This window comes from Mirounga angustirostris, unplaced genomic scaffold, assembly GCF_029215605.1.
Source record: "Mirounga angustirostris isolate CCGP_5_RB_7025 unplaced genomic scaffold, mMirAng1.0.hap1 SCAF_8, whole genome shotgun sequence".
Classification (NCBI taxonomy): Eukaryota; Metazoa; Chordata; class Mammalia; order Carnivora; family Phocidae; genus Mirounga; species Mirounga angustirostris.
Window position 1 is genome coordinate 137,289,571 of NW_026991716.1, and position 21,122 is coordinate 137,310,692.

At 47.1% G+C, this 21,122-nt stretch overlaps 1 protein-coding gene across 1 annotated transcript in view; it reads left to right on the plus strand.

Moving 5' to 3' along the window:
* Positions 1–1,682: 1,682 nt before the first annotated feature.
* FNDC1 (fibronectin type III domain containing 1) overlaps positions 1,683–21,122 on the plus strand; it is a 98,958-nt gene continuing 79,518 nt past the window's right edge. Inside the window, exon 1 of the mRNA XM_045865832.3 lies at positions 1,683–1,967. Coding sequence (XP_045721788.2) covers positions 1,859–1,967 — 109 coding nt within the window. The 5' untranslated portion in view covers positions 1,683–1,858. The remainder of the gene's footprint in view (positions 1,968–21,122) is intronic.

Here is a 21,122-nt window from a genome sequence, read left to right on the forward strand (position 1 = left end):
CTGCCTCCTACCTTGGCTCATGGCTGCATCGCTCCTATCTCTGCCTCTGTGGGCACATTGTCTTCTCTGTTATGTCAAATCCCCTTCTCCTTCTTGTAAGGATGCATGTGATGGCATTTAGGGCCCACCAGATAATCCAGGATAATCCCTCCATCTCAAAATGCTTAATTTAATCATATATGCAACCATAAGGTAACATTCATGGATTCCAGGGATTAGGGCATGGATATCTTTCGAAGGCCATATTTCAGCCTACCATAGATGCCATCCTTCAACATCTGTGAATGACTGGAGAAAGAAGACTTTCCCACCAGCTAGGACTCTGACCCTGCTTGGGTCACTAGGGATCCTTGGACCAACTGGAGTGGAGAACAGAGTGGCGTGGAAGGGACAGTTCCCACTGGGGCCACTTGGTTGGAGTGGGGGAAAGGGCTACTATTCCCAAAAGAAGAGCCGGAGGTGGCGGGCTGCTGGGCTGACAAAAACCACAGCCGCATTACATGGCTTATGGAGGAAACATCACAATACTAGGGAGCAATGTAAGAAAGTGCATTATTTCAACATTAAAATGCTGGCAAGCTACAAGAGCTCTGGGAGTACAAAGGACTCTCCGGATGAATGAAAAACAAACCGTCATTGGGAACCAGGAGAAAGCTTTCCCGAAAGGAGGGCTGAAGGAATTACGGGTTCATAGCCGATCACTGGGCAAGAGGCACCAGCCAGGGTTCAAGGGCAAGGATGTGTTGGTGCTTCGTTTCAGAAAAGACCTACTGTGTTTCTCTTTTTCATCGGTCTACAATTCATTCAATAATCGTTTCCTCTCTGCGGAATGACACAAATCTGGTCAAGTTTTGGGGTGTCCCGACGGAGAACTGACTCAGTGTTAGGTTGCGAGCTTGAGCGCGAGCAGCGTTGCGCGGAAACCGGCCGGCAGCCGGCAGCACTGGCGCCCCAGCGCCCTGCCTGGCGCAGGTGTCCTTGTCGCCTCCAGGGGCGCTCCCCTCCCGCTTGGAGGGGCACGAGGCTTCGGAGGGCGAGGGCCGGCCACACACAGGTGGGAGTCCGGTCCAGGGAGCCCCTGAGCAGGGTTCACACCATCGGTCCTGGAGGAAGCAAGGCCAGTCAAGTCCTCGGGCTGGGACTTCCCGTACTTCAAGACGATTCCTTTGCGACGAGTTGATGCGCTCCCCTGAAATGACAGCGAGGAGCAGCGGTGTCTAAGGACATCCCACCCCCTCTCCTGGGCGCGCGGGGTGTGGGAAGGCCGGGGTGAGCCGCAGGAAAGGCCGCAACGTGCAGAAAGAGGGGAAGGGACCTGGCTCCAGTCCCCAGCGTTAAAACCAGGGGTATTTACTTAGGGGACCATAGGGCGCTCTTGGGCTTGGCAGCGACTGGAAGCGATGAGCCATTTCCCGAGCCAGAAAACGAGAGAGGTTAGACAATGGGAGGAACTTCCCAGGCCCCTTCGACCCGCATCGCAATCACCGAATTTTCAGAACCCCCAGGCGGGGCTCCGGGGCGCTCGAGCTCCCGGAGTCCTGACGCGGCACCCGCTGCCCCTCCCGCCCGGGCCCCCCGCCCCGCCGCCCCGCCGCCCCGCCGCCCCGCCGCCGGCAGGGGGCGCGCGCTCGCGGCTAAAAGGCGCGGCGGGCGGCCCGAGGCCTCAGTACACAGCGCGGCGGCCGGTGCGCGGGCGGAGCGATCAGCGCGGGACCAGGGCGCCGCGGGCACGGCGCAGAGCGCGCACACCCACACGGACGGCGGGGACCCGACGGCGGCGCCTCCGCGCTCCCCGATTCCCTCCCAGCGCCCACCCGCCAGCCGGCCCGCCCAGCCCGCCGCGCACCCCGGGCTCCCGATGGCGCCCGAGACCCGGGCGGCCCCGCGCGCGCGGTGCCCGCTGCCCTGGGCGGCGTTGCTGCTCCTGGCCGCGCTGCTGCCCGTCGTGTCCCCGGCGGGGGCTCCAGGTACGCGCAGTCCCGGGCTCGGCTGCCCGGCTCTCCGCGCCTCCTCGCCGCTTCTCTGTCCACCTTCCATGCACCATCCACCCTGCCTGTCGCTCCGGGGACCGCCGTCCCGCTCTGTGCTGTGCGTGTCGTGTCACTAACCTGTGCGTCCTCATCGCTCGCGGGTCGGGGCGCCGAGGGGCGGCTGGGGACGCGGGGCCTGGGCACTCGGCGCCTTGCGCACGGGAGGCGGGCGCGGGACACCACTGGTGCCGGGGACCTCAGCGCCCTCGGTTTCAACTTTGCCGTCGAACGCCGCGGAGGCCGGAGACTCGAGCAGTCAGTCTAACTTCCCGGAGAGATTCAGGCAAAGGAAAAACAAAGCAAAACAAAACAACAAAAAAGAAAAAAGGAAAGCGACCCTTTGGCGTTGCGGTGGAGGTGGGGGTGATGTTTTCCTTTGCCCAGAATATCCCCGTGGGCATCCCTCTTTCCTTCAGTTCGCCTGCCCGGAGGTAGGGATGCCTGTTGGAGGGTGGCACTCGGGAGACCAGCGGGGAGGCAGGGAGGGAAGACTCTTCTAGAAGCGCCCGGGGGAAAGCTGCGCCCGGGGGCGGCCGGGTACCTCGGCGCCCAAGCATCAGCGGCGCTCGGACGGAGGCCAGAACCTCCCGGTGGGAACTTAGGAGCTGGGAGAAGACCTTGGTCTTGAGAGGAGGGAGCGGGAAAGTGGGAGAAGCTCGCCCTTCCCGGAAGAGACTGAGGGCTGGCGATGGGATGGATGCTTTCTTTCGGGGCTGAAATGTGAGCAGCGCTTTTCGGTGTCAGACTTTTTTGAAGGTTTCCGGCAGAGAGTTAAAGTTTGTGGTGGGTTTTCATCCCTAAGCCTTTGGTAGCCCTCGGTCCCAGCTCCTGTGCAGGCATTTTCACACTTGAAACGGTGTGGCTTTTACTTATGTCATCAGTTTGTAGGAGTCCAAGAGTCCACATTTTTGTGGATACTATTCACTCCCAGCTGGGTTATAAAAATTCAGATGTGATTCCAAGGAAGGCTACTTGCGTTATGATGCTATTTAGTGTCCCTACTGCCCTCTTAGAAAGGGGAAACGAGGGACAGTTGGGGAGTCACGGTGCCTTGCAGTTCTTTTTGGTGGGTACATCTGCATCGGGTTGATGCCACATGGTGGGAAGCCAGAAGTCACTTCTTCATAAAAAAGGCAGTACCAGTGGGAGATTTTGTTTTCCTCTGTTAGCAATCTCTAGGAAATCATTCACTGAATATTTGGTGTAGTAGTTAACAAGAATAAAACATATTTTAAAGCCTTTCAACTTCCCCACCTACAACCCATGGCTTCCCCCGCACCCCCAAAATTAAATTTTGTGAATGTTGAAAGGGGTTTTGTTTCAGAAAATGGGCTGGAACTGGAGGTAATGCTAAACTGGCTTCGTGATGATTCCAGCTTCATTCCGGGTGGATTCCCCTGCCACCTGCCCAGTGGGTTACATTTGCGTGTGCTTGGAGTCAGGGCTCTTTGTGGCAGTTCCCGAAACGCTGCCATGGTCCTTGCTATTCCTTCTCTTGCCTTCTGCTCTGTAAATCCACTGAGCTGTGGAATGTGGGAGCTGGAATGCTTGCTGGCACTTCTCTCGACTGTGTTGACGTGGGATTTGCAGGAAAATGACGATCAGACTAGAAATGGACCAGCACGTTTCGAAATGAACATCTACTGCATTTAAATGAAATTAATAGAAGGAAAGCAACAGCTATATTCTGCAGATAGCTCCCCGGTGCTGTGAAAGAGATCATGGGGCACATAACTTATTTCATCTGCTCCTCTGGAAGGCTTCCCGTCTGTCCTGCCCTACATAGCTACAGTCACTGCTCCGGACTTGGATTCTGGGTCTGGCAGCAAGGCCATGGGCATACGGCTCCTTCTCTGGTTGAATCAATGCATGGGCCCAGCTAGCTGCTTGAGTCAAACCTTCCCCTGCTCCCAAACTTTGGGGACCAGAATCCCTCTAATGAAAGCACCCAGAGCCACTCTAAATGACAGGCCACCACAGCGCACGGGGACTTTCCTTAAAACAGAGGAGATAAGCAGGGCATACTAAAGATCTAAATAAACCCTTTACCTTGGTGGTCCATTAAGACATAAATCAAAATAAGCAAGTGATACCTCCATCATCCCTCCCTACAGTAAACTGCTAGGCAACCGTTAAGATTATGGTGGCACTTGCCAGTCTGATAGGATACGTATCTCTAAACATGGGAGGACACACAAACTCGCAGACATTTCTAGCAGTTATCTTAGGGTGGTTATGGGTGACTATCATTTTTTTCTTTGGAACTTAATATCCTTTCAGGGATTCTGCAAGGTCAAAACTATTTTCAAAGAAATGCCCAGATACTGTTTGCCTTTTTTTTTTTTCTTTTTTTACCGTGTTGCTGTTTGCAGCAAGGGTGGAAAGCTTGGTGGGTGAAACTGCTGGTGCTTTTGGGTGAATCGAAGCATTGGCGCCATAATGAACTAGTAGTCATTGAAGTGAAGAAAAGATATGTCAGTTTCAATTAAGAATGTCCTGGTGCAAAAATTATTAATTTTACCAAGTCTCTACCCTGGAAGGCATGTCTTTTTAATATTCTGTGTGAAGGAACAGGAAAGGGACATACAGTATTTCTGCGAGCTGCCCAAGTTCAGTGGTAATCCTGAGGAAAAATCCTAAGGAAAATCCTGGTAATCCTGAGGAAACCTCTTGTGTGATAGTTTGAGTTGTGAACTGAACTAGCTTCTTTCTTCATGGCACACCATATTTACCAGAAAGAATGACCACAGACAAACTTGGGTATTTGGCAGACATCTTCTCCAAGACGAACAAGGGGGCCTGTCACTTCTAGTAAAATAACTGATAGTCTGTCTTGCCAGTGATAAAGTCTGAGCTTTCAAATGAAAATTAGAAATTTTGCCAAGTTATCTCCAACATCATTTGAAAGCTTCCCAATGCTTAAAAACTTTTCTAACAATATCGGTGGTGAGATAAATGAATGCAATGGCTTAAATATTGTCGTATAAAAACATATCAGCATTTAGATGACCTGCATAACCAAGTGAACCAGTGAATTCCCAGTGACCAGTGCATAATGTTACCAAATCTTGCCTGGCTAAACGATCTAGCCAAAGTGCAAGAAAGCCCAGTGGATTTTTCACGTAACAAAATGTGAAAAATTCCTCATATGGTTTCAGATTCTACATCACGGCTAATCTTGAAGAAACCGCTACTTGATGAGTTTTGGTGTAGTATCAAAGATTTCCCAAAATGATTCATAAGGCGGTTAAGATACTTTTCCAGCCACAGACCTGTGTGAGGCTGGATTTTCTTCAGGCACTTCAACCACAACATATTGTAATAGACTGAAGGCGTAAGCAGAGAAGAGATCCTGCTGTCTCCCATTGAAGAGATGTGCTGAAGTGTAAAACAATGCCACTCTTCTATTTCTTTTTGTTTTGGAAAACAGTTATTTTTCATAAAATACAGGTTTTTTAATGCCAATATGAAATGGCTTACTGCTGCTATTTTAAAATGATTTAATGCCTGCAGCGGAATGTGTGCTTAGTTTACACTTCTGGTCAGTAGATCACAACAGATTAAACCCACATAAATATAACCTCTGCGAGATCCTCATTAATTTAAGAGTAGACAGGAATCCAGAGAACAGGAGGTTTGATAACCACTGGGATAGAGAGGGGAAGTAGGTCCCCCATCAAGATGACTGGCTCTGAGTCTCTGCTGTATCATTCATTCACACGCTGTGTGGCCCAGCCTTGGGCCAGCTAGTCAGTCTCCACTAGTCCAAGTGAATGGAAAGATTCCTTCCATCTCCAGAAGTCCTCAGGGGCTTTCCTGTGGCCCAACCTACACCCAGCTCTGTAGGGTTTCCCTCCTACTTCTGTCCTCTTTGAGAAGAGAGGGTGGATATACCCTTTCCTTTTATCTTGTGCATCGGAGCCCACCCAGATGAAAGAACTGTTTAACTCATCAACTGAGCATGCAATTTGTTACTGTGAAATCAGAGGTTGTAATAGAATTGCAGAGTGATAATTCATGTCTTTGGAGAGTTGTCACTGGATGGTTCCAGAGCATTATCAATATTTCTTGACAGGGCCATTCATATCTCTAGTTAAGTCACAAAGGCTCATTCCCTGAAAACAGTCAGGGGAGGAGGTGAGGATTTTGTGTGTGGGGGGGATGTATTAGTTTCCTATTTACTGTTGTAATGGATTACCACAAATCTAGTGGCTTAAAACAACACACATTTATTATCTTGTAGTTCTGGAAGTCTGAAGTCCAAAATGGGTCTCATTGGGCTAAAACGAAGGGCTGTGCTCCTTCTGCAGGGTCTTGGGGGAGAATCTGATCCTTACCTTTTCCAGCTTCTAGAGGTGCCCACGATCTTCTAGCGGCCCCTCCCAGCGGTCCTGTCACTCTGCTCCCTCCCACACATTGCCTTCTCTGACTCTGGCCTTCCTGTCTCTCTCTTTCACTTATGGGGACCCTTGTGATTATATTGGACCCACTGGAATAATGCAGGATAATCTCCCCATCTCCAGGTCCTTTACTCAATCACATCTGCGAAGAAGTCCATTTTGCCATGTGAGGTCACATATTCACAGGGTCCGGGGATTGCGGGATGCACATCATCGGGGGCTGTTGTCCTGCTATTACAGGTGATGGTGGTGGGGTGAGGCTAGACGCAAACATTTCAGAAAGGACCCCATCACCCTTCGCTGAATGAGGAGCAAACCTCCCTTCATTGTTCCTATGGAACCGGGGATTTCTTAAGTTATCATTAAACCTCTTACCAGGACATGTTATTTCAGTTTGAAAATATACAGGCGAGTATTTAAAGGTATAAAAATAAAGGAGAGGAAAAAAAAAATACGTATAGTTACTTGTTAATCCATTGACTATTTCCGTTAGAATATATCCGAACTTGAAATTTTAGATGCCTTTGACGCGAGCTGGGTAGCCGGGGGTAGGGACAGGTATTCCTTATTTCTTTTATCAGTTTTAGTAAGCACATATCAGGGCATTTGGATCGGGGTATTTGTTATACATACGAGCTAACATCTTCTTTTCCTTCCTTCTAGAATTTATCCTTGTTACAAAGAATACGAATTTAATTCAGTTTTTGGGAACTGTATTATTATTGATTTTACATTAAGGAAATTTCTCCAGTATGGGCCAGATGGTTAAAATTTAGAAATTTCTAGTAAGATATCTTTGTGCCGCTGAGCGTTGGGTGACGTCATGAGGAAGCCCCATTTCCCGCCCCCTTTCCTTCCTTTTTCCTCTCGGCCCCGAGGGCGGCCGCGCTTGCGCTCCGCGGCCCTTAGAGGGCGCTGCTGGCCTTCCTGCGGCGCTTCCACCGCCCTCTGGCCCCTTGCACTCGGGCCCCAGCAGCTGTGGCTTTAAAGAGAGAAAAAATTTAGGATAAACGTGCAGTTATTTGCTTTGGGTTTCCCTTAATGTTTGCCTTTTGTCAGCTTTGCTCCTCGCTGAAGCTTCCTTCAGACAGTAAGTCAGGAAGGACAGATCATGCATTAAGAGTGGCATTGAGTGCTTGTTAGCAGTTTTCGGCTGATCATTGGTGAGGAGGAGCTTGAAAGCCTGAAGCTAAAGCAGGGGTCGGCAGCTCTTGAGCGCTGGGGGACTCCTGGCATCTCTGCCGGTCCCCAGAGCTGCAGCAGCTGGAAGACGGGGAGGGACAAGGGACCCGGGCGGAGGACAAGGGCCTCCTGAGCACTGTTTTGAGTGAGTTGATTAATCAGTCTCAGTTTCTCCCTGTTAACCTCCCTGGATGCTTTTTGTATCTGGGGAGAGTAATGTGCGTTCTAAGGCAGATTTGTAAGTCTAGCAAAATAGCTGGGGAGCTGCTCATGTTATTACTCACTTCTGCTGTGGTCCCTTGCATGGGGAGGAAGTGATTAAATTATAATAGCATCATAATCTATATGGTATAACCTACACAATATTATTCTCATTTTTACGTGGGGTTCTTCGGTGTGCATTTTAATTTCCTTTTAATAGTAACTGGCAGTTAAAAGTGCCACAGAGTTTACCATTTCTCTCTATGTTACGTCATCTGATTTTCGTGGCAACCTTGTGAAGTTGGTAGCATCCTCCCCTCACCGTGAGGGAACTGGGTTCACGGGAGTTGGCTGGTTTTCCCAAAGTTCACAGGAGTTGGCTGGTTTTCCCAAAGTCATGTAGTCTGTAGTATCCCAGGATTTGGACCCCAGTCTTCTGGACCCACATCTTTTGGGATTCCTGCAGACTAACGAGTTCCTGTTTGGGTGTTTGATGAATTCCCTGTGTTTTCTTCTTTGGGCTGGAGGTGGGAGCTGGCCCCACCACTTTTGATTTGCTCAGCATGCCCTTCTAACTCTACGTTCCAGTAACACTGCCATTGGCTGTTGAGAAATGATCCTGTCACACACCGAAGCGTGTTGAACTCTAGTAGGGCTTAACTTCAGATGAAGTTGCAGTGAACCTATTCCCTGTTACAAAATATATTTGGCATTGGGTATAAGCACGATCCTCATGGCAGGCGGTGTCCCTTTCTTAGTGGATCCTGTTAAAACTTGCCCTTGAGATCAGTGCTCTGTGTCTAGCTGGTTACAGAAACCCTTCAGCGTTTCGCACAGTGGTTCTCTGTGGATGCCTGATCCTCATGATGGAGCCTGTCAGCCTTGTGCTGTAACCACAAGGTTCCCAGAATTGAAGTTTGTTTACAGCAGACCATTTAAATCAAGGAACAGTGCTGACAGACATTAGTTGTTAATCTGTGGGGTTGGCAGATCCTTACCTCTCACAGGGGTGGCATTATCATTAAGGTGTTTGGAACTTCTCAGAAAACAGTGTTCTCTAAATGCTGGGATTTGTTTTTTAAGGATTATTTTATCGTGTCACATCTCTTCACCCACATTTGCTTCACCTGACCCGGCTCCTAATTTGCACTGTGTGAACTTGGGCAGGTCATAATTCTGCAGGCTTGTTTCTCATCTACAAAGTGAGGAGATCGCACTACGGACCATGGCTAAGGGCCCCTTCTGGCTCTAACTTCGTTTGAGTCTCCATTTAAAGGCCATCCATCCATCCGTTCAGGCAGTCAGTCAGCATTAATGCACGTCAGATGCAGGGATGCCAAGTCCAATAAACACAGTCTCTGTCCAGAAGGCATAGGCAGAGGGGGTGGGGGAGGGGATGCACACAACGCGGTGCATATTAGGACAGTCCCTGGGGGGACTCGGACTGGACATCCAGGACAGCCATATTCGAGCTGGGTGTTGAGGAGGGGAGTGGGATTAGTTAGGGACGGAGGGCAAGGAAGGACATTTCAGGTGGAAGTGTGTGTGTGTGTGAAGGCACAGAGAGGCAAGAAGCATCATGACACATTTGAAGAAACTTGTGTTTTCTGGTGGCTCCTGCAAAGTGGCCCCCCTGGGGGAATGGTGGCATTCAGGGCTAGAAGGGCAGCCCTGCTAGGCAGCTCAGGAAGGTCCTGGAGTTTGACCATAGTCCAGAGTAGTCATGACCATTGAAGGAGTGGCCATGGTGGGGGGTGCATGGCCGCTGAGTGGAGGACAATGCAGGAGTCAGACCAGAGGGGAGGGTGTTTTTTGATATCTGCTTATTTATTTGAGGCTTTGGGGGTTTCTTCATTACATTGTAGACCAAGCTGAGAGCTCCTAACTACTGTCTTTACCTTCAGTCCTATCTGAAGTGTTCTAGCGCGATCCCATTTTGGAATGGGTTCCAAGTTACCATGAGTCTCATGTGTCCACATGTGGGCAGATTGGTAGACTTTATAGTTAAGATGGGAGTGCTCAAGAGTTGAATACAATGGCTTTGGGGTTGAGGGTGGTTCTGGGGATGGAATTCAGTGGGGTTTCCAAGGGAAAAAACCGTATGAGTAATTTTAGGAGTTCGTGGGAGTGGCGATGGCGGGGAACTTGGAAAGGAGGAAATCAATGGATATCATTTATGCAGGCCCTTAGAGTCTAAATAGTGACACTCGGCTAGGAAGGCCACTAAGCATCCACCCGTTCCGGGGTCTGAAGGCTGTTTTGTGGTGGACAGGTGGCCACGGCAGCCAGAACCCGCAGCGCTGGGCAGGGGAAGAGGCCAGGGACCCCAAGAGTCAGGTGTGGTCTCCTAGGAGCTCGGGAGCAGCCACCTCAGCCAGGCCAGGCCAGGGCCGTCTTCTGAAGACCCCGGCCAGGGGCTGCTGTTGGTGGGGCGATGGCTGGGCACGCAGCCTTCTTAGTGGCACCATCTTACGGGGGCAGCGTTTTAAAAAATAAAATCCGCTGCGGAGGAGGCTCAGTCTCTCCAGACCGTGATGGTGCCACTGGGCTGCTTCCACTTAGAAAACAGAAAGCTCCGGGTTGCCTGTCCCACAGTGGTCTGCAGTGTGGTGGCTTGGTTTCCGAGGGCGCTTTCCGTGGTCATTTATCAGGAGTCTACCCTGGCATGCTCTTTTCCCCAAGCATCCAGGTCAGAATTTTGGACTCCACTGTAGGCATAAAGGACTATTTCTGAAAAACGGCTTTTTAAAGTGTCATTTTTGAGGTAGTTGTAGTCACATGCAATTGTAAGAAAGAATGCAGAGGTCTCCTGTGCCCTTCCCCCGGTGTCTCCCAAAGGTGACATCTTGCTTAAATCTAGTGCGGGGTCCGTCAGGCAGCTGACATTGCTACGATCCGCGGACTGTTCCCACCTCACCAGTGTGATGTGTTGTGTGGGTTTCTGTGTAATTTTGTCATGTGTGTACATACGTTCCCCTTCCTCGCCTCCACCTCAGCCCTTGGCAACCACCAGTCCATTCTCCACCTCTATAATTCTGGCATTTCAAGAATGTCATAGGAATGGAACTGTGTAATGTGTCACCTTTTGAGGTTGGTAAAAGCCTATTTTTAAGAAGTATTTTCGCCCATTCTGCTTGAGATCACTACAGTTACCTTGCCAGTATTTGTGTATGTTCTGAGATATCATGGTATGTAATTTGGGTGGTACTGCTTGCCACCCTGGTCCGGGCCACCTTACCTGGATTACTGCCAGAACCTCCTTATTGGTCTCCCTGCTTCTGCCCCCTCTCCCTACACCCTCTTCAAGACAGCAGCCACAGTGATTCTTATGATGCAAGAAGTCACAGAAGTCACAGTAGCTCTCCATCTCTCTTAGATAAAAACCCAAATCCTAACAAGTTATCAGGGCTACACAGGATCATCTTCTATACCACGCCCTCCCTCACTGGTAGCTCTAGCTCCTTGGCTTCCTTGCTGGTTCTCTAATGTGCTAGGGACCTTCCAGCCCCAGTACCTTTGCACTTACTGTTCCCTCTGCCTAAACAACTTTCCATAAACATCTATGGGTACATTCCTCGAAGTCTTCGGATTCTTTATGCAACATCTCACGAGGCCCTATGTGACCACTTACTCCCCAATTTAACAGTGTAATCCTATCCCTACTCCCCAGCACTTCTTATCCTGGCTTTATTTTTCTCCACAACCTTTAGCCCCACCTAATAGTTCATGTATTTTGCTTTTGTAGTTGATAGTTGCCTGTTGTCCTCCACTGGACTATAAGCTCCATAAGAGCAGGACATTTTGTTGGTTTTATTCACTGAAGTCTCTTCATTGTCTAGAATACTATGCTGCGTGCCAAGAGAAGATACTTAGTAAATATTTGCTGAATGATTGGATGTGTGCTTTCTTTGATATTGATTACATGTGGTATACACCAAATATATTTATGTACATGACCTGACAAGAGCAGGATATGTGGGGGTGGCGAGTGCGGGACAGTGTCCTGCCTCCCTCTTCCCATAACCCTGTGAGGTCAGTCTGTGAGTTTTCAAGAGTGTTGGCTTGTGTTGGAAGTCCCATCAGCAGCTGGAGCAAAGAATTATGTTTACTTGGTATACCAGTTTCCTAGTGCTGCCGTAAAAAAGGACTGCAAACTGGGTGGCTTTAAACAAAAGAAATTTATTCTCTCATAGTTCTGGAGGCTGGAAGTCTGAAGTCTGTAGGGCAGGGTCATACTCGTGTCTGAAGCCTCTAGAGAAGACTCCGTCCTTGTCTCTTCTTAGTGACTGGTGGTTTCCAGCAATCCTTGATGTTCCTTGGCTTATAGATGTGTCACTCCATTCTCTTGTCTCCTTCGTTATATGGTCTTCTCTCTGAGTCTTCTTATAAGGATAGTGGTCATATTGGATTATGGCCAACCTTAATCGAGCATAACATCATCTTAACTTGATTACATCTGCAAAAACCCTATTTGCAAATCACATTCACAGGTATTGGGCATTAGCGCTCATCATAGCTTTTGGGGAGACAGTTCAACCCACAACATATGGTATGCCTACCAACACAATTCCTTTTCAGTAGGTGAAAGAATTCTTGCAGCTTCCAGCAGTGGGCCATAGTTGAGCCGTAGGAAGACATGAGTCACTGTGTTGTACTCTGTGCTGAACTATCAACCCAGAGTTCCAAAGGCCTACGCACATTCAGTAGGCCTAATTCATAGATCAAACCTGGTTGAATCCTTCATTCACAAAGTAAGTAATTAAGTAATTAACTCAGATCTTCTGTGACCAGTGACTATGCTAGGCTCTGAGGCACATGGATACAAAGACTTAATAATGAAGTCGGGATTGATGTAGCAATAAATAATGGCATTGATTGTGATGTGTAGCAATATATAGGATCATCTAGTACTTTCTAATCAACTTCTACTCATCAGGTATAGTGTTAAGTTCTGAATGTTTTTACATTGACATACATAAAATTGTTAGATTAGCAGGAGAAATAGGCAAATTTGTGTGAGGACTTTGCCTGGTGGCCTCACTTGAATATTCACTCAATCTATATTTTTTTCCTGTTCAATAAAATTTGGATGCACCACTGTCTTTCTCTTATCTAGATTGTAGTCTCTAGTTGAGACTTCTAGGTGATGAGGTGAGGCAGCCTTGCTCTCTCACAGAGTATCTGACTTTTTGACATTCTTTATGTCATAGAAAAATGTCAGGTCCTTTTTCTGTTGTAACACATGCGCTGGCCCTGCTCCATTTTTTCACATTTTCTAACCCACCCAACAATTGCCTTCTATTGTTTTCTGATAGACTGGGAGAATTGAAACCTCTTCTTGTGGTTAATAACTCTCAGAATCCACATATATACCTGCAGATATCTGAGCAAACCAGAGCCAAGGGGAAGAGAAAAGAGGGACAGAGAACACTATGCTCCCCAACTTCCCTGAGACCCAGGCTGATCTTATTTTATAGTTGTGTCATCACCACATTTTGACTCTAATACCTGGGAAGGAAGAAGTCTTGGAGATGTGACATGAGCTATTGTCTGAGCAGATTACATGTCTCTCTTGGAGAACATGAGGATTTTGACTTAGAAGTCTCTGGGATGAGTTCTGTGGGGTCCACTGATGCTCTGAAATTGTAATGAGCTTTCATTTTAGGGAGCAATTCAGAGCATTCTCAAGGGTAAAGAGCAGGCTGGGTTAGAGTTACAGAAAGGACTTGATCAAATGTCCTCTTAGAATTCAAGCTGTGAAACTCTTAAGCATAGGAAACAAACTGAGGGTTGCTGGAGGGGACAGGGATGGGGGGATGGGGTAACTGGGTGATGGAGGGCACGTGGATGCAATGAGCACTGGGTATTATATAAGACTGATGAATCACTTACCTCTACCTCTGAAACCATAATACATTATATGTTAATTGAATTTAAATAAAAATAAATAAATTAAAAAAAAGAATCCAAGCTGTGGAAAGCACTGGCCAAGTCTCCCACACCTGGGGAAAATCTCTGGCAAAGGCCCTCCTTGAATCCTACCAATGTCGTACTTTGTTCTCTGATCATCCTGACTTGAGAAAGACTTGCTTTCCTCACCCTTGGAGCCCTGAGAATGTTCATCGTTAGTAACACTCAGTTGATATTAAATGTCTGATACCCTTACTCTTCTTTTCATGCGCTGCCAGTACAGTGCTTCCCTCAGAACCCTAAAGACCACTGCCTTCCTTACACAGCCGTGAATTTATTCACTTGTATTCCCAGGGCAGCATCTTGCATACTAACTCTATGTCACCTGGCTGAGGAACACCTTCACTGAGATTCACCTTTGAAGAGGCGGGGAACGTGGCGTAATTTGCCTAGGTAGACCTGTCTGATCATGGAAACTATTGAAGACCGTTTTAGGCACAGAATCCATAGGCAGATTGAAAAGGGGAAGGTGATCAGATTACCTAAATTTCCTTTCAACTCTTAAGATTTTAAAATTTAATTCAAAGATTATTTCCTAAGGTTGAGGAAAATGAAGACCCCAAGCCCACTTCTGCTACATGAGCAGGGAGAATTGACCAAGAGCCCAGGTACTGGGAATCATGCCCCGTCATTTCTATTGGGTTTTACTTGGTTACATCAGCCCATCTGTGGCTCTTCCTCCTCCCACATTAGCTGAGTGCCTTATGATTTTCTTTCACATTTTATTCTTGCATCAATCCTTTGAGGGTAGCTGTAGAAAAGGAAGTCATTCAGTTTTATATTTTCCAGGAGAAACTTTGATGAACTATTTGCTTTGTTTTTAGGCCTTGAGTGGGAGTGGACCTGTCCTAATTTTAAGTGGAGAAAAGTGGGCTCTTCTCAGACTTTATTTGACTTAGCATTCCCTTCTTCCTGAAAATCTCTCCACTTCGGTCCTCCATGATGCAACTTTTTTCCTGGTTCTCCTCTTATAACTAATGGTTCAAATTAAAATGCCTTCTTTTCCAGTCATCCTTCAGACATCTGTGTTCTTTGGGTTCCACTGGAGATGTCACGTACACTGTTGGACACAATGGAGCTCAAAGGAAGAGCCAGTGGTGGCCTGGTTGGATAAGCATCTGCCTTCGGCTCAGGTCATGATCCTGGAGTCCCGGGATGGAGTCCCGCATCGGGCTCCCTGCTCAGCAGGGAGTCTGCTTCTCCCTCTGACCCTCCCCCCTCTCCTGCTGTCTCTCTATCTCATTCTCTCTCAAATTAAAAAAAAAAAATCTTAAAAGTAGGCTCCATGCCCAGTGCAGAGCCCAGTGCAGGGCTCAAACTCACAACTGTGAGATCAAGACCTGAGCCAAGATCAAGAGTTAGACACTCAACCAGCAGAGCTACCCAGGTGCTCCAATAACTTACAGTTTTGTACCTTTGGTTCTGATTTCTCTCCAGGCCTGCATTCATCCCTTTCAGTTATAACTGCAGCTGAGAGCTGAGAGGCAACAAAGAGTAGTAGAAAGAGCATGGTCTTTGGTTTTGGATTGGTCTGGGTTTAACCAATGTAACTTACTAGCTGTGTGCCCTTGGAGAGTCACTGAACTCTATGAGACTGAGTTTCCTCATTTATAAAAATGGGGATACCAAAGCACAGTTGATATAGTTTTTATGGAGGTTCAAGAGCTGATAGTTATGGTAATCTAGAACTCTTTTTAATCACCTCTGGGTCCCCAGCACCTAGCTCAGAATCTGACACACAGTAGGTGTTCAACATACGTCTGTTGCAGAAATAAATGAGATGTATGGCTCTTACTAAATGGGTAAATAACAAATATTCATTTCCTTTTTTCTTTATTTCCCTCTCTATTTTTTCTTGATCACATGTGGCCCCACTACAAAACTTAAACTCCTTGCTCATGAGGTGTGTTAAGCATTTCTTTCCCCTTCATTGATAGATTGTTTGCCTATGCCTTTATTCATAACCATTGAGTGATTATCTGAAATGTTAATTTTTAAAATATGAAAACATATTTTAAAAGATGATTATTATTAGCAGTCTGGGTTGTCACTGGGTCCGTGTGGTCGTTGGCTTCCGGTCATGTCTGTCTCATTTACTCTGTTTCATACCTGCCTCTCCACAACATTTGCTTGGCTTGTCTTCTAAGGGTATTTTTCAGGGGGCTTTTTGAGTAAGATGAGTGGTGATTTCAGTGACAGTAATACCCAAGTGTTTAACATAGTTAGACAATGACTTTCACATTTTGGGAAAAGGAATGAATTTTCAGGGAGTTTTTTTTTGGCTGGCATATCAAGCAGTTTATAGTAGGCTGAGTTTAAGCTGGACCGGCAAACAATGGTAATTCTTTGAGAAACTATTTCTCAGTTGCAAATTGAATTTGAAGAATGTGCAAAAGATCCCACAAAAACCTGGAAAGTGCTGGTATCTAGTGGGATCTCTGATGCCAGTCAGTAGCAGGCATGAGTCCTGTATTCCTTTCCAATCCATATGCATTTTCTCTTCCGGGTCTCTTGTTTTCTTATTGTTTTTTAAAATAAATATATCTGTCCAATCCCTCCAATTCCATTTCCCTAAATCATTCTGGAAAGCTGGTGGTTTAGATGGGGAAACATTCTTGTCTTTTCTCTGGAACAGTAGCTTTTGCTTACATTAGTTCCTGACTAAAATGGCCAACAGCTTTAAAACTTTAAATCCTAATGATCAAGTTCTGCCAGTTCTGTGGGTTAAATTCACTCTCATTTTTGGCTGCGTCATTTTCTGGACAGATGTACTGACTCAAGTCTGTGGAATACTGACAAATAAAGCACTGACATTGTCAAAATTAAATTCCCAGAGCAGGTCCCTTAACAACAACAACAGAAATAAATTAAAGTTGAAACAAAGCACCTCTCATTTAGAGATCAAGAGAAAATGTGACTTGATTGTATGGATCCAGAGATGATGTCACCAGGTAGCAATGGATTGGGTGGCTAATAGCACAGTATCTGAAGAACAGTGGCTAAACAGGTAAGAGAATTGTTTATCTCACTCATCAATAAACTCAGGAGCAGAGAGGCTAACCAGGATTGTTCCATTTTTCCAATCTGCCATCCCAGGCCAGGTCATCATACTCAGGCTTGCCACTTCGTGTTCCAAGATGGCTGCAGCATGGCTAGGCGTCATGTTGACATCCCAGAGTGGGGAAAAGCAGGAAGATAACAAAAGGTCATAAGCACACGACAGCGGATCCTGACCCCTTTATAATGCTTTCCTGGAAGTGATAGCAGTAACTTCCTCATACGTGTCATTAGCTAGAATTGATCACATGACCACCCATAGCTACTGGGAAGGCTGAAGGGCCATGAATATTTAGCATCCCAGTTTCTACTGTGGAAGAAGACAAGGGAGGAAGAAGCCGGAAATGGATCTGCCATGATACTTTCTGAATTCAATGCAAGTTGTAAACTTTCATAAATTAGTTGGGAAACGGGCCATTCTTGAGTGAAACTAATAAAAATTCAACTTAAAACATCTCAAGACATCTTGAAGGAGAAAGCAGATTCACTTTAAGAGTATTCTTTACTCTTGAGAGTAAAGAGTTTGAGAATTTGATTTTAGTTTTGCCACTTGCTGCTTGTTTTGAAACAATTCCTTGCTGCTTCATTTTGTTGTCCATTTTGTGTGTTTTTCTGCTTTATAGATCTTCCCCAATGTGGCTGACAGGGAGGAAGGAAGATAATGAAAGGGAATAATGTGAGGTAAATTATATTAGCAGATATTCTGCCTTTGTCTCTTCACCCCACTTTCTCCCCCAGTACAAATAAACAACCTAGAATCTAGAACATTCTAGGCAGAAATTTCCCATAGGAAGCCATTAACCCTTGAGGGTAATGAGATGGCATTTGAATGACAGCTTTTGCTGGGTGCAGGTGGCCTTGGGTGGGAGCTTGGGGGCCAACTCCTAAGGAGAAAGGGATACAGTAAAGAAAGTACAGCCCATGCAGCATTGGGCTCTTTCCTTGGGAAGTTCCCATGCCCTGACAGGAGTACTGGGCAGCCTAGGGCATGACCAGCTTATGTGCAGCACCCCTCCCCCACTCCACGACCCAGGGGAGCAGTTTACTGAAGCCACGTATGAGGATGCCTCTTTCTGTGACATGTGGCCACCTGAAACTCGCCCCAGGTAAAGAATGCTTGCACAGAGGCAGAGGAAGGTGATGGAGGTGCTAACTGTCTGGAGAGGATAGAAATGGACTCAGACAAACTCTACTTAAGCTTAGCCAGTGGCTTGAGTTTTGAGATTTGGATGGCTTCACCATTTGGCTTCTTTGAGCTGATGGAGAAAAAAATGTGATTCACAATTGTATTCAGTGACCATCTAGTGCCCTTATAAGCTCATTGGCATGTACGCCTGTGAATTTGGCCATTTAGTCTGAATAAAATGATGCTTTGTTGTGATCAGAATACTGGAATATGCCTGAGGGTTTGGGGACAAGGGCAGGGAACTCAGGTTTAGCTGAGGCTGCGGGAGGTGAGCAGAGCACACACGAGCCTAGTGGCCTCGCTCGTCCCTCTGCTCGTTAGGAAACTCTGCAGGCAGCGAGGGCCAGGGTGTTCCAGCCACCCACCAGAGCTGCTCAGGGCATTCTGAGTCTTCTGGTTTCTCACTCTACTTGTGTATGCCCTCAGCAGGTGAACGTGACAGGACACGTTGGGCATGGGGGTGGAAGCCAGTGACATGCTGAGCACGTCGTGACAAGGGAAGATGGATTGGGTTTTGAGGAATGCGAGCCAGGGATAAAGTCTGGAGAGCCCTGGCTGCCCTCGATCTCCCGGGAGACCCGGGACACCTGCTTGCCTTGGTGTTTCTCTGACTCGAGAACAGCACTGCGTGGCTTCCCCGTGGTGGGGTCAGAGGTTTTGTTTGCAAAGTTCGTTCAGCTCTGTAGAGTGTTTTTTAAGTTTAAAGACTCCAAAGACCTAGACTTCCAGACCTGTCGGTTTTATTTTTTTTAAAGCAGTTATCCATAGAGAACCATGCCAATTGTGGAAAACACTTTTATTGAACCCCGTTCATAATGTGAAATGTCAGAAGAGAAGCCAGACCATTATTTTAATATTCGACTGTGTCTACCCAGCCCCAGTCTTCCAGGTGGAAAATGCAGTCAACCATATGTAGATTTTACTCATAAGAGTGTTACTTCACACTGTTGCAAAACAACCTGTATTTGCCCTGTTTGTTGTTGTTTGTTTGTTTCTGAGGGGAGCGTCATAGTTATTTGGCAAATATAATTCCATCCATTTGACAAGTTATTAAAACTTGGCTGGGCGTTCCAGTGTTTTGCCCATGTGTTGCCAACCATCTGGATGTTTCTACATTTGTGACTATTCCTTTGCTGTCTGGTATCTTATGGACAAGAGCCGAATTTTTCCACCTTTCCTTGGAATTAGTCTCAAAGTTGTAGATCATGTTGATTCCACAGCCTCCCCCCCCCCCCCCCCCCCCCCCCCCCCCCCCAGTTTACATCCTAACCTTTTCTGGCTTATTGATTGAATTTTTGGTCAAACACTCATGGTTGCAGTGAGATCTGTGTTTTCTTCATTTCAGAGTCTGGGAAGTATTTGGTGGTTTCCAGTGGAAAGTAAAACTTGTATTTCATACAAAGATGAAGTAGGGAGACTTACATAAACATGAAGGTTTTGTTGCATTAAAGAGCAATCCTTAGTATACTTAAGAAATAATTTTAGAATTTTTGGGGTTTTAAGGGACTAGTTTATTTCAGAAGCTCTTAACATTCCTTTGGGGGTTTCCTTCTCAACAAGGTTGTCCGCTCCTGTCCCTCAGCAGCGACTACCAGACTGGGTGGGCTGCACGCAGTGCTCCGCTAGGAATGGCAGCCATCCCTGGCTGGTATTTGCCTTAATTTTTGGGGGGTGTGTCTGCACACTGGCAGCCTTTTGTGACTAAACGTACTGGCTACTGGGGTAGCTTTAGAAAGTTATTTTTGACTTTCATAGAAGATCTTGATTAATCCATCAGGGTCTGACTGCAAGTGGCCAAAAACCCAACTTGAACTCATTTAAGTACCAGAATTCATTGCGTTGTGGAGCTGTATGTTCAGAAGTGTGGGGGTTGAGCTGACCTTAGGGACTGAGCCCTAGATCCAGGGCTCTAACAGCCCCTGGACTCTCTCTCCACGTGACACGAGAGCTGTCACTAACAATTCTAAGATGCTTCTGCCACAGCCTCGTGACTGGAAAGCCGAGGCAGTGCCCAGGGTCTAGCTCCAGTTAGAACGATTCCAGTGAAGTCTCCTGAGCCCTCTGAGCTCACATGAACAGAAATCTGTTACCAGAACTGGGGGAGGCTTCATCCGGTAGACAAAAATAATATGTGTCCTTTACACTGCACATTTTGGATTTGCTGCCTTATAGAGATTGTAGGGTCTTGGGGCTCTTTTTTTTTTTTTTTTAAGATTTTTATTTATTTATTTGACAGAGAGAGACAGCGAGAAAGAGAGGGAACACAAGCAGGTGGAGTGGGAGAGGGAGAAGCAGGCTCCCCGCTAAGCGGAGAGCCCGATGCGGGGCTCGATCCCAGGACCCTGGGATCATGAGCTGAGCCGAAGGCAGACGCTTAATGACTGGGCCACCCAGGCGCCCCGGGTCTTGGGGCTCTTTAAGAATCTAGGTAGGTGGAAGACTTTGGATTTAATTATCTTCATGTCAGGGAATCCTGAAGAATTCACACCAGTTCCAGTGAAAAATGGCAGGGGCTGCAGTGGCCGAGGGGCTACCCCATATGGGCACTAGATGAATCTCCTCTGGCTGAGGCTAGACAGAACAGGAAGTAAGAGTGGAAAGAAACCTAGACTTTAATTTCTTTAGATTTTAAGCTATAAGACCCAGAAGGCTTCACTCTTGGACTCTAAATTTTCCTTGGGAATTTTATAATGGGAAGGACTTGTATTGCAATTGGGACATTTTTATATTGGTGGTATTGTATTATCAGAATATGTGTATGGTATTTCATCTCATTGCTTAAACTCTGGTGGGCTATTTTGGATAGCATGGACTGGGCAAAATATGGGATTGGGGAAGGACAGGCAGGAGTGGATTTTCAGCCTAGAGGTCAGTGTGGCTTTGGAGTTGGCTAAAGAATGAGCCTTCCTCATTTCAGAGCCTTTTGGGGGCTGGAAGGATCCCCATCTGTCACCCCAGGAGGATCATAGTGGGACAGTGATTAGTCCTGGGGAGGCCCCTGAAGGTGGGGCAAGTGGTCTTGATCCTCTCTCAGAAGAGGCAGCTACAGCTTGACTTCAGGTTAATGGTCATGCCCAGTGGGGCCAGGGAATAGCC